General features: G+C 47.5%; 1 protein-coding gene across 3 annotated transcripts in view; it reads left to right on the top strand.

Annotated features, from left to right (window-relative positions):
* The window catches only part of Iqca1 (IQ motif containing with AAA domain 1), a 120,307-nt gene that overhangs the window by 36,471 nt on the left and 70,577 nt on the right, over nucleotides 1–13,259 (top strand). For all 3 annotated transcript variants that reach the window (XM_042678810.1, XM_042678808.1, XM_042678809.1), the window contains exon 7: nucleotides 8,942–9,026. In XM_042678810.1, the coding sequence (XP_042534744.1) occupies nucleotides 8,942–9,026 (85 nt within the window). The remainder of the gene's footprint in view (nucleotides 1–8,941; nucleotides 9,027–13,259) is intronic.

Raw genomic sequence — 13,259 nt, 5'->3', positions numbered from 1 at the left:
CTTCAAAAAATTTAAGGCACCACGTTCTCCCTCCCAAACTTCCTCAAACAAAAAAGTAAGAAAGCAGTTTGCCATATCAGATAGATTTTATTGAGAAAGGAACATTAGTCACTGCGGAAGTTCTGTAAGAAATGAGCACTGTCTCTCCTCTCCCCACCCCACCCCACGCATTCGTCCCACAAAGCCCGCAGAGATCCGAGAGCTCAGGGAGCTCAGAGCTTGTCTGACAGGCACACGCTGCTTCTCCCAGCACCCAGTGGGTAAGCCTGGGGGTGCCTTGGTCCATGCTGAGCTTCTTCATCCCCCTTCCAATCCTGTTTTCCTTGTACATCTAGTCTCCCACCTGCTCCTTTCTCCTGCATGAAGGCATATGTTTAGCCTTATTTATCAGAGCCTACGCAGAGGGCATGCTTCCCTCGGTTGGTCAGCTGAGCTGAGCTGTGAGCCGTATGGAGACTCAGTGGTAGAGGCCAATCTGGCAGATTCTAGCGCCACTCTGCCCTACCTGGGAAAGGCCTGCTAAGACATTTCCTCATCTGCAAATTGTCAGCAACAATAATAATGCCCAGACCAAGTGGCAGCTGGAAGGATTCAATAAGACAGTGCTACCAAGCTCTTGCTAGTAGGTGAATGTCATTATGAAGGGAAGACCTTCTCTGAAAAACGAACGAAAAGCAAAAAGGGTAGGGGACATGGCTCAAACAGCAGAGCACCTGCCTAGCAAACATGAGGCCCTAAGTCTAAACCCCAGTTCCAAAAAGCTGAAGTGTAAATTATAGTCATCAGTTTTTGTTTCGATCAATTTCCAATATGTCTGTGCTCCCATCATTTTCTCTGGTTCATTCAGTTATTTCAAAATGCTCTTTTACATTTCCAAGTGGTTCAAGTGCTTAGGTCATTAAATGGCAGGACATGAATGCTGTATACATCAAAGAACTTTGATCACTTCTGCTCATACAGAAAATCAAGCATCCGTTCTTCATTCTTTAATATATTTTGTTATCTGTGAGTAGTTGTACAAAGGAGTTGCTATTCAACAGAGCAGTTTATGAATACAATGTGTCTTGATGAATGTCACTCTTTCCTTACTTAAAAAATTAATAAACAAGCCCGGCAGTGGCTCATGCCTATAATCCTTGCTCCTCAGGGAGCCAAAATCAGGATCACAGTTTAAAGCCATTCTAGGCAGAAAAATCTGTGATTCTCCTATGTCCAATTAGCCAGCAAAGGTTCAGAAGTGGAGCTGTGGCTCAAATACTAGAGTATCTGCCCAGCCTTGAGTGGAAAAAGCCACGCAAGAACACAAGGCTGAGCTCAAGCCTCAGGACTAATGAGAGAGGGGGGGGGGGAGGGAGAAAGGGAGGAAAAGAGGGCAGGAAGAAGGAAGGGAGGAAGGGAGGAAACGAAGGAAGGAAGGAAGGAAGAGAAAAAAGTAATTTTGGCATAATAAAATATAAATTGAGCAGGGAAGGATTGTTTATGTCTTCAGTTCATGGATTCTTGTGAGATTCTTGTGAGTACCTAATACTGAGTAAACAGGTTCAGATGGATCGATGAATGAATGGAAAATCAAGAATTCTTTCTTTTAACAAGAAAGCTACACCTTATGGAGAAGCATGTCTCGAAGAATAACAGGAATGATTTTGTCCTTGATAGTAATTGAACCTGAACCCCAATAGGAATGGGTGTTAATGTTTATATGAAAGGAGAAATAACAGGAAATAATATTCTAAAGAACGTAGAGGAATATGTCTTTTAAACCAATGGTGGTTTAACCATGAAAGCGAAATCTCAAGAGCAATGTCAAGATGTCAAAGGCCCGTGAACAAAAGCTGCTTCAATAAATGGGACTTTGCCTTGCTTCTGGTTAAATGGAAAGACGACGGATCTGCTTTAAGTGATTTATCGAGATAACACAATTTCAATTAAAATCCCAACAGGATTATTTATCGAACCTGAAAATATAATTATCAAAGTCATTAGGATTAAAATAAGAAAATAAGAACAATAGGAAGGACAAATGACATTGTATTTTAAGTATATTATAAAGAAAAATAAGGTAAGTGCTTTTATTAATGTAAAAGCACAAATGTAGATCAATGAAACAAAGTAGATAACCCAGGATCTGACAAAAATAGAATTAAGTGCTGTGTGATAAATGAAGTGAAGAGAAAAGTAATAATCTCAAAAAAAAAGAAGTACAATTGCACCAACTAATTGGTATAATTGTCAAGGCCAAAAAGTAGCATAAAGCAGCATGGAGAAGTGAATAGGAGCCAGAAATTTCTTAACTATTGGAGCCAAAGTATTTAAAAATAAAATTAGATTAACTCTGCTGCAGAAAAAAATGATAAGGTCTATTTAATAATCAATCTCTAAAACTTCTAAAATATAAGAAGAAACAAGCAAATATGAAATTGTGGTTACTATAAATGCTTACTTTCTTGTTTATTTAATTAGATACGTAATTCCCATTTGCCCTGGCTGGAAAGCCAATACTGAAATGAACAAAAGGTGATGAGCAGAGCTGGGCACTGGTAGCTCATACCCATAATCCTAGCCACTCAGGAAGTTGGGCTCCCAAGGATGGAGGTTCAAGGCCAGCCCCAGGCAGGATAAATCTGCAAGCCTCCATCTTCAAAATTAAGCAGCAAAAAGCTTGGCTGGAGACATGGTATGAGTAGTAGAACACCATCAAGTGAAAGGGAGCCTTGCATTTGAATCCCAGCACCACCAGAGGCAGCGAGTGACGCAGCCTGCCTTCCTCCCACATGCCAGCCAGCCTGGCCCAGGTGAGCTCCTCACCTGCCTGAAAAGGGAATGTCCACACGTGAGCACATGCGTTGTGCCCTCTTTTCTGGCAGTCAAAGTGGCGACAGAGCCCAGCCATCGCCATCATCCCACGGAGAAGCTGCTTGGAGGGGAGGGTGTGTGTAACATGTAATGCACATCCACCTGGACAGTATCTCTTGCCCAGGGCATCTGTAGTCAAGAACAGCTTGCTGCTGTTAACAGCGATGCTTGCAGGTATGGACGAAGCGTCTGGAATGAGACTGAGTGGCAGTGGGGAGCAGGTCTAGACAGGCCAGGCCCACCCCACCCCTTCCCCTGTGAAGGGCAGAGGCTCTCTGTCCCCCATGCCTGTCTCTGCCCCCACAGAGCTGGGCTGGAAATCTCAGGCACAAAAGGAACTGGCAAAAGCCCTACTGGGGTCGTGTGGATGCCAGGCAAGCCCTCCTTGTACGAAATAACCCCCCTCCGTGGGCACAAGGCGTGAGAAGCCCGCTGCCCTGGCTGGCGCTGGGTGGGCCTGGGTTCCTGGTGCCTGGCAGGGGCGCTTTTCTGAGGCTGAGGCAGGCACAAGGCGGACACCGCATCTGTACCGTGTTGGCCGGAGAGTGCAAGGTGGGTCCTGAGGCTGCAGAGATGGACAGGGACCGAGCGGACGGCCAAGTGAGAACAGGTGGAGATCAGAGTTGGAACAATGGGGTCGCTTGGCACGCCGAGCCCTGGGGAAGCCCATTAGAGGGAAGTGGGGCACCAGAGCCTGGGCTGGCCCAGTGGCAGGGTGTTGGAGGCCCTGACCCTAGACGAGGTAACCAGGAGGCGGCAGAAGAGGCCTAGGGAGTGCAGAGCTGGAGGAGCTGAGGGACCGAGCGAGGCCTGGTCACCTGGGAGGCAGAAATGAGGCTCCAACAGGGACAAAGGTGCCCAGACAGCTCCCCTCCCTCCCCTCCTCTCCTCCCATCTTTCCTTCTTTTCTTTCTTTCTCTTTCCTTCCTTCCTTGCTCTCTCTCTACCTTCCTCCTTTCCTTTCCTTCCTTCCTGTTTCCTTCTTCCTCCCTCTGTCTCTTCCTCCCTTTTCCTTCCTTCCCTCTCATTTTCCCTTCTTTCTTTCCTTCCTTGCTCCCTCTGTCCCTTCCTTCCTTCCTTCCTTCCTGTTTTTCCTTTTTCCTTCTTTCTTCCTCCCTCTCTTCTTCCCTCCTTCTCTCCCTCCTTTTCTCTCCATTTTCCTCCTTCCTTTCCTCTTCTCCTCTCTCTTGTCTTTCTTCCCCCTGCCCCCTCCCTCCTCTCTTTCTCTCCCCCCCCCCTCACGTGCATGCACATGTGCACACACACATACATAATATTCTAGGGATAGTCTGGACTTCGTGATAAGGAAGTATCATTTGTGGTTGTTTTTTAAGTATCACTCTCTAAAATGCACTGGGTAACACAAGTTTTTCTCAGTAGGTTTTAGGGAGTCGAAGAGTCATTTGAAGTCTTATCTGTTGGTTTCATACAAATTTAATATTGTTCCAAACAGCTGTGCGTTTCCTCTAAGAAGTGTCGTCCCATGAGACGTGCCTGCGCGTGCCGTGCGTGGCTGCCGCTCACGCGTGAGGCACACTAACATGTCTGCGTCTCAGACTGGTGTTTCCAGGCCCCGGCCCAGCTTCCCGCAGCCTCCCGTGCATCTGGGCCTCCACTCCTCCTCGCTCAGCAATTTGAGAACTGGGTGGAAGTGGGGGGGGGAGGGAATTCTGGAATGACATTCTGGCACACACTAAATCAGAAAAATGGTGCAAGTTTGGAGATAATTGGGTGGCTGTGGAATTATAATCGAGGGAAAGCTGTAATTGGAATAATTATTAGGCACAAAGGCAGCATGTTTAACACGTAGTAATTGTGCAGAGGATTTTGCATTGAAATGTGCTTTAAATAGAAAAGAGCCAAGCATCGATTAAATCACTCTGCAGGCTGCAAAGAGAAGCTGCAGTTATCACACCAGAACACCTCGTGGTCCCCCTTCATCCCCACCCAGAGGTCCCCACCTCAGCAGGAGCTTTGGTTGTGCGGTAAGAGGGAAATTATAACCAGACTCTGCTCAGGAGGCTGAGATCTGAGGATCTTGGTTGGAAGCCAGCTCTGGCAGGGAAGTCCGTACACTCTCACCTCCCACTAACCACCAAAAAGCTGAAAGCAGAACTCGAGTGGTAGAATACTAACCTTGAGTGAAAAGCCTCAGGGACCATGCCCAGGCCCTGAGTTCAAGCCCTGGCACCGGCACACAAAAAAAACCAAATACATAAAATAAAGAGGAAAGTTACTCTATTTGGTTAAAAAAAATAATTCATACAGCGTGGTTGGGGAGGACTCTCTGACACTTGGACATTGAAGTAATACGTGAAGGCAAGTGCGTTCGACCGCTCAAATATTTAATTTCTCTAATCAGGGCGAAGCCTTGGAGGAGGGGCTGGAGATAGAAGGGGCTCCCCAGGGTAAGCGTGGTGGATCTAAACTCACAAAGAGAAGGTGGTAAAGACAGACAGGGCGGGGGGGAGGGTGACAGGAGTGTCATTGGAAGGGGTACCGTTAAGCCGAAGAACTACATCATTAATGTCCAAGATGAAAACAGGACAAACCCAGCAGAACACTCAGCGAACGGTGTGATAAGGCAAGTAGGAAATGGGAGATCAGTCACAGGGAGGAATGATCTAGAAGGGGGAGAATGACCGAAGGGGTGAGTCTGGTCAGGAAGCGTTCATCTCTTAGGTGGACACGTTCAGTTGTAATCCCCTGGTACAACCTTTTGAGGTTCAGGAAACAAATAAATTAGAGAAGAAAACAGGGAAATCGAATGACAGAATGCTACCAGAATCATTTACGGGGTGAAGGGGACATTGGTGTTAATCCGGGGCCTCCGGTCCTAGGCTGCGTAGACGGTGACATCACAGGCTGACACCCCAGGGGTCTCAGGCAGCATCATGGAAAGTTAGCTCATCGCCTAACAGCAGTGCGCAGTAGTTCGTCCTGGGCCCGGGCAGAGGTGCAGAACAATCACACAGAAGCAGAGTAGGAAGACAGAATCCCATAGGGTGTGCAGACAGACTGACACGGGTACCCAAGGAGAGGACCAAAGCAGGCTGCAAGCTCTGGTCTGTGCAGCTCTGGTCGTGTGTAACTTGGAGACATTTGTGCTGGGCCCCCTGGTGCGGGCAGGCAGCAGTGGGGCTGCAGCTGGATAGTGGTGAGGAAAAGCCCCAGGACCCAGCTCTGAACCCCCGGTGTCACACCAGGGCACTCCACAAGAAGGCTGTGGGGGAGGGAGGCCAGCCTGCCAAGCCTGCCACCAGACATTGATCAGCTGCCCGTAGGTCCCCTACGTGAGCGGGCACCATAAAAGGCAAGGGAGAGCACCGAGAAGCCAGGGTGAGCCGGGAGGAAGCAGGGGGCTGCCAGGGGCCTGGCTGTGGAAAGCCAAGAGAGCATGCCTTTCAGGGAAGGGGTCACAGACCTCTGACTCCCACAAAAGGCAGAGCCCGAGCTTGGTGCTGAACTCTGTACCTGGGTGCTGGGTCCACCATAACTGAGTCCTTCAGCCTAGGCAGGGCTGCAGCAATGAAATCTCCTCTCAGTTCCTGTGGTTGGAACCCCAGGCCCCCTCTCCTTGAGCATCACCTCTGTGGCTGGCCGTGTCCAGACTCCTCCTCCAGTGGCGTGGGCAAGGGCTGCTCTGTCCATGGTGACCGGCATCTTAAATAAGGGTCTGTAAAGACCCTTTCCCCAAGCAAGGTCAGAACCCGAGCTGCCAAGGTCACGACTTAAGATACGAATCGGAAGGGTGACCGGCATCTTTTAACCCTCAGCTCCTGGGAGACCTGTCCCCCTGGGGTGCTGTTTGTGGACCGCTGCTCCTCACCTCGCAAGGAAGCAGAGATGAGGGAGCCGTGGGAGCCAGGCTGAGATCTAAGGGCGGGAGAGGGAGCGTGTGCGCGGAGGGAGGCAGGGCAGCATCCCGATGCCGGAGGAAGGAGCTGGGGAGGCCAGACAGGAAGAGGAAAGGCCTCAAGGGGAGTGAGACTCGGGGAAACATGAACCAAAATGACCCAAAACCAGACCCTTTGTCAGTGGGGAGAGACTGGATAGTCGTGGGGCCCTGACGGCTCCCAGGCGGTGGTGGCTGAGACCTCAGACACCGCAGCTGTGGTGGCCTCAGGCTGACATGCAGCTTTTGGCCGCCCCCATTGTTTGAATAACACTGCTGCTCAGTGTCAGCCCTGAGCGTGGTGGAGGGCCCGGCATGCACTCGGCCTGGGGGACCCAGGCTCCTTGGGTGGTGGCCACAGGTGTGATGCCCTGGGGAAGGGCGGCCCCTGCCCAGGACAGAGCTGGGACTCAGGGATCCGATCCACAGGAAGCAGGTGCTTAGGTCTCCACCCTTCCTCAAAAGCACTGTCTTCCTGACACCGTGTCATTTGGGGTCCTGTGAAGCCCCAGGTGGGCGTCTCCAGCAGTCAGGGCTGTCAGACCCCAGCTGTTCATGCCGGAAACCCTTGAGGAGCCAAAATAACATTTTGTGTTCCCCCCCACACCTTGATGATCAGACATCTGCACCCTGCAGCTCCGGCGCCTCCCACAGGGAGCTGAGCCAAGGCCCGTGACACTCAGCCCTCTGCCAGCCGCACAGTGAGCGGTCCCAGCCCTGTCTGCGGGGGGAGAGCAAGGGAAGCTCCATCCTCTGTGGGCACAGAGGTCCCCAGCCACGCAGGAGGGGGAGCAGAGGGGGTGGTGGGAGTCTGTGTATATGTGTCTGTCTGTCTATGAGCATGCACCATCATCTTTTACACAGAAGGCATTTAAATGTGCCACTGTTGTACTGGTATTTGGGGAGTTTTTTGAATATATGTTTAAGTACTCAACACCAGTTTTCAGACTCTTAAGAGTAATCCAGTCAGGCATCCGTAGTTCACACCTATAATCTTGGCTACCCAGGAGGCTGGGATCTAAGAATCATAGTTCCAAGCCAGCTCAGACAGGAAAGCCCATGAGACTCTTACCTCCAATTAACTATCAAAAAACTGGATGTGGTGCTGCGGCTCAAAGTGTTAGAGCACTAGCCTTGAGCAAAAGCGCTCAGGGACAACACCTGGGCCCCTGTTCAAGCCCCACAACTGATTTAAAAAAAAAAGAATTCAATCTCAGCTTATGTAAAATGAGTTATATAAACTTATACAAAATAAAACAATTAAGCAGATATGCTCATTTACCTATGAAAAAGCAGTGCACTTAATATTTTATAGGAGTATGAAAATAGAATATTAAACCAGTAGAAAAATTGATACGTTCAAATTATATGTAACTTTCCAGGTGGTTTTTGTTTCTCTGGAAGTTCTAGGGTTGAAATTAGGGCCTTATAGTTGCTCGGCAGGTTCTTTACCACTTGAGCCATACCTCCAGCTCTTTTTCCATTGGTTATTTTCAAGGTAACATTTCGTTTTATGGGTTGTGATCTTCCTACTTTCCAGAGTCACGGAGGGCAGGCATGCCCCACTGCGTCCAGCCACGTCTTCTCTGTCTCTGGGGTCACAGGTGTTCACCACCACACCCCCTCTTAGGACAAGTCTCTCAGATGAGATCTCCAGTCCCCAGATCAAATCTGTAGGATTACAGATTTGATCCACCAGGCTCAGCTTTAGGGTTTTTTGGGGGTTGGGGGGTGTTTTGAGGTGTGGGGGTGGTACTGAGTTTTGAATTCAGGCCTCATACTTGTTAGAACAGTGCTATACCACCTGAGTCCACCATCAGCCCTAAACCCGTTTCATTGTTGTTGATAATAGAGGTGATTTTCATAATAGGGTCTTGTGTACTTGTTAAATATAATGCACTACATTTGTGCTTCTGTCTTCATTTGTAACTAAAGCAAAGGTCATCTCAACATGAAATAAAAGGAGAAGAGGAGGAAGAAAAGGACAGTCTGTCTTAAAGAGAGATGTTTCTTCTCAAATTAAGCAGTCCTGGAGGAAGGGTACCTGCTGCTGAATGCCCCCCACCCTGCCCCTGGAGACGTGGCGTCCAGCCCCCCTCACAGGGAGCCCCGTCCCAGCACCCACCTCCTCTGTGAGGGGTGTGCAGAGAACTTGCATCCTCTTGTCTTGATGTGTCTTCTTTCCCTCCACAGGAACTTGACCGGCACATTTCCTGACTACCCTGAACCCGAAGAAGGAGGCTCAGCTATTATCTTTTCTGACAAGACCCCAGAACAGGTACGAGCGAGACTGAGAAGTAGAATGTCAATGTATCATAATCACACTTCTTTAGACTCTAACGCTAACAGGCTCGTGGTGTTTTTTAGGCCTTGGTTATTTTTCTACTATCATGTACATGGACACATTCTATGGCGTATCTCAGTACATGATTCTTTCAAGTTTCTTTGAAAATGAATGTATCCTTCTTCCTGCCCAGGCTTTGAAAAGGATACGCTGATTATAAAGCTCATTCCCTTGGTAAATTCTAAGCAGCTGCCCTCCAGGACTCGTTAGGTCCCAGTTCCTGCCCATCCTTCCCTCATTCTCCTTGTCCCTCCCAGCACCGGTGTGACCCCAGCCGCCCACTTACCTGTCCCTCTACGTGTCACCCTCAGCACCTTTGTACATGGTCTACTCTTCCCTTGCTCTAGGGTGTCTCGATCAGAACTAGTGGCTAACGTTTCCTTGAAAATGCGAGCTGCCATCAGATAAAAACCAGGAAGGGAGCTATATTGTGGAAGTGTTAATTATATCACTTCAAAATACGAGTTTCCATCCTAGGAAACGTAACAAGAAATTTTATTGACAAATTAAGTGGTTGTACAGAAGTCACTGTCAAAACTTTCCTGAAGAAAAGGAAAAAAGATGGGTCAGATAGAATAATGGATCGCTTTTCTGATAGAAAGACTCAATGAAGCACAAAAACATACTGTCTTCCTACTACTCCCTGAAGTAAATGCAGTTCAACCAAAATAATTTAATCATGGTAGTCATAATAATCAAATCATAACAATCAAAGTAATTTTTGTATTAACAAATTTATTTTCAAGTTCATCTGGAAAAATCTATTGAAATATCCAAAACGCTCTCTTTAATAACTATAATGATGGAGGATTTGTGTTATAGATACAAATCTAATTTTTTAAAGTAATTAAACACCACAGTTTTGGAATAGCAACAACAAAAATAACAGGTAACATGTATGGAGCAAATATTCCATGCCAAGTACCTGCAAAACACCGTATGCAAATTAACTTATGAAGATCAAGCAATTTGGACAAATGAACAATTAGTGAGCTACCCAAATAGGCTGGCTTTAGAATACTGCATCTGAAACTGATTCTAATGTAAACTGGAGCTCCGTAATACAGTGTCATTTCGTGGAAGTAGAGAAGGCTGCAGCTGACCATGGCTGTACAGGTCTGTAATCCCAGCTACTGAGGAGGCAGAGGGAGGCCAGCCTAGAGAGTTAGCGACACCCTATCACAACAGTGAAATTAAAACAGAAGGTCTGGGCATGGTCTCAGTGGTAGTGTACTCCCGAGAAAGAATGAAACTCTAGGTTCAAGCTTCAACCCCAGAACTTCCCAAAAAATGGAGGGAATTATGGACTATTAAACAATGGACCAATAAGTAGTATCAGGCTTACCAGCTCACCCTTGGCAAAATCAAGGAAATCTATTTACTCTCTTAACAAACAACAAAATAATATTCAGAACCAATCACTGGTGGTTTGCACCTGTAACTCTAGCTACTAAGGAGGCTGACATCTGAGGATAACAGTTCAAAATCAACCCCAGGCAAGAAAATCCATGACACTCATCTCCAATTAACCACCAAAACAAAAGAGCCAGAAGTGAAGTTGTGGTAGAAGTGGTAGAATGCTAGCCTTGAATAAAAACATAAATAAATTATAAGCTCAGGGATAGCACCAAGACCCTAAGTTCAAACTCCAGGACCAGTACAGAAATAACAATAATAATAATCATTTTCATAGTCACTAAATATTTACATTTCAAAATATTAGACCAAAAGGCAGAATAAATTATTGGAATATTTAAGAATCAGAGAGTAGAAAATCATTTGAGACAGACATCAGGGGCAGAAATCATTGAGAAAAGATACTGGTATGTCTGAGTACATAAAACCCAAATAACAAAAATAAATAAGTGAAGTGAAAGTCACTTGATAAATTCAGGAGATCACTGGGCATATCAGATGTGAGAAAAAAATTGTCATTCATATTTAACCCAGTCTTAGAAAACAGAACAATCTGAACTAACATTTCTGTAGAAAAGAATCAGAATAGGAAAAGAATTTGCCATCTTTAATTAGCATATGTTAATTGTACAAAGGCTTTTTATTGTGACATTTCCATACACGCATACAGTGTATTTTAAATTATTGTTAAGTTTACTAGCAAAGTCATTTCAACATAAAGTAATTTTACTGTGCCTGTTTACCTAGGCAATTGGTACAAATTTTAAATCAGCTCAATGACAAATTGATGATCACATGGCAAAAGTCACTGTCCTACCTTCTGCAGAATTAGCCGAAATTAGAAGGACACTTCGTATAGGACACAGAGAGTCGATGTTTTAACGTGGCTTCCCTTTGACTCAGGAATGCTATTTGAGGAATTTAAACTGAAGCACATAATAAGACAAACTGCCACAGACTAGAGGTCAATAGTCAGCATTTTAGTCTGTGGAGTGCACCTTCTGTGCCAGATCTACCCAGCTCTGCCATGCCACCCGCGTGTGGCCTCAGACAGTGAAGAAATGGGCAGGCGGGCCTGGGTTCCAGCCAAGATAGGTTTCAAAAGCAGGAGCCGGCCAAGTTTGTCCCACGCACACAGCTTGCGTCCCCCACCCCGCCATACATTTTCAAAGCAGCTCACGGCCTCTCCCCTTCATACAGCCCTACCCAGAAGACCCGACTAGTTCTCAGACAAGGAACCAAATGCATGAAGTGCTGGGCAGCAGGAAAACCCGGGCTGCAGGTCAGGGCTGGCGCCCTTCCCTCCCCCACCCCTCCACCTACCATGTCCCACATCCTGTGACCCGTGTGAACCCAGGGATCAGGCCCAGGGCTCCTTTTCAGCCACAAGTTCTCTTGCTCCCCTCCCCTGCCAGAATCAGCGCCCACTCCCCCCCACACACACACCTCACCCCACTACCCTTCCCCCTGCCTCTCTGTCAACTCTGTGGTTCCGTCCATTCAGCCAGCCCTGCCCCAAGGATCTGTCATCTTCCTGGTCCTATCACTGGATTATTAGGCACAAGTTATGTCTTGAAAGTCAGACCAGGGCAAGCAGCCAAACTCCCTTGTGATCATTTAGAAAGGTAGCAATTATAGGCTTAAGAATGTCGGTGGAATGTCTGAGTTGTCCACAAGCAGCATTAAGAGGGGGAGTTAACTCCAAGCAAGCTACAAACAAAGCCAGGATTATTTGCTTAATGCCTTGTGATAGAAAGGGGCCCACAGAACAGCTTAATTGTTTTTCCCCTCTTGGTAGTATTGGGGATTAAACTCTGGGCCTCAGGCTTGCCAGGCAGGTTCTCCACTGATGAGCCGCACCTCTAACTCCTTTACACTGGTTATTTTGAGACAGGGTCTCACTTTTTGCCAAGAGCCATGCCTACATTATGATCCACCGGTTCTTTCCGTGATAGCTGGGATCACTAGTGCACCACCACATGCAGGTCTTCCATTCAGACAGAGTCTTGTGGACTTTCCTGCCTGGGCTGGCTGGAATTTCAGACCCCCCCCCCTCAATCTTATTCTCCTGTGTAACGGGAATGACAGGGCAACACTATATTCCAGTTACAACTTGGGACAGGAGGGGGTGCTTCTTTACAAGCATACCTATACTGCCCTGGAACTGCAGTCATCCTAATCTAACTTCCCACAGTTCTGGGACAACGAGCATCACACACACACACACACACACAGACACACACAGTTGAGCAACTTGATAGTAAAAGGCAGCGACCCGCATCCCACCGCAACCCCCCGCAGTCCCCCCCACCCGCCTCCAGGTTTGCTCTCCTCATGAAGATGGCAACCTGGCCTCCCTACTGGACCGAGGCTGAGATCCATGAGGGCATCCCTCACATTTGAAGCACTGAGAGCACAGCATCATACCTGCCTCCACCTCCGCAGCTGTTTCCGGTGCCCGGAGCACCGTGGGGCTCAGCTGCGTGGTCTCCTGCAATCACATGATCAAGCATCATAGTGTTGACGCGTACACCAAAGTAGTTAAACCTGTGCTTCAAAGGCACCAACTAATACCTGGCATAAAATGAGCACAGCATTGATACCGATTCCCCCCAAAATACGCATACAAGTAATACCACAGCAGTCCTCCTTATGAGTATTAGTGCAAACAGTTCAGCTAAAGCCAGTACACTCAACCCAGCAACACAGTTAATAAAACACCACCATGAATGGCAATTATTTCCAAATGCC

Source organism: Dipodomys spectabilis, unplaced genomic scaffold (genome assembly GCF_019054845.1).
Source record: "Dipodomys spectabilis isolate Male_0828 unplaced genomic scaffold, ASM1905484v1 ptg000049l, whole genome shotgun sequence".
NCBI classification, from domain to species: domain Eukaryota; kingdom Metazoa; phylum Chordata; class Mammalia; order Rodentia; family Heteromyidae; genus Dipodomys; species Dipodomys spectabilis.
This window is presented reverse-complemented; position numbering and strand designations above follow the sequence as displayed.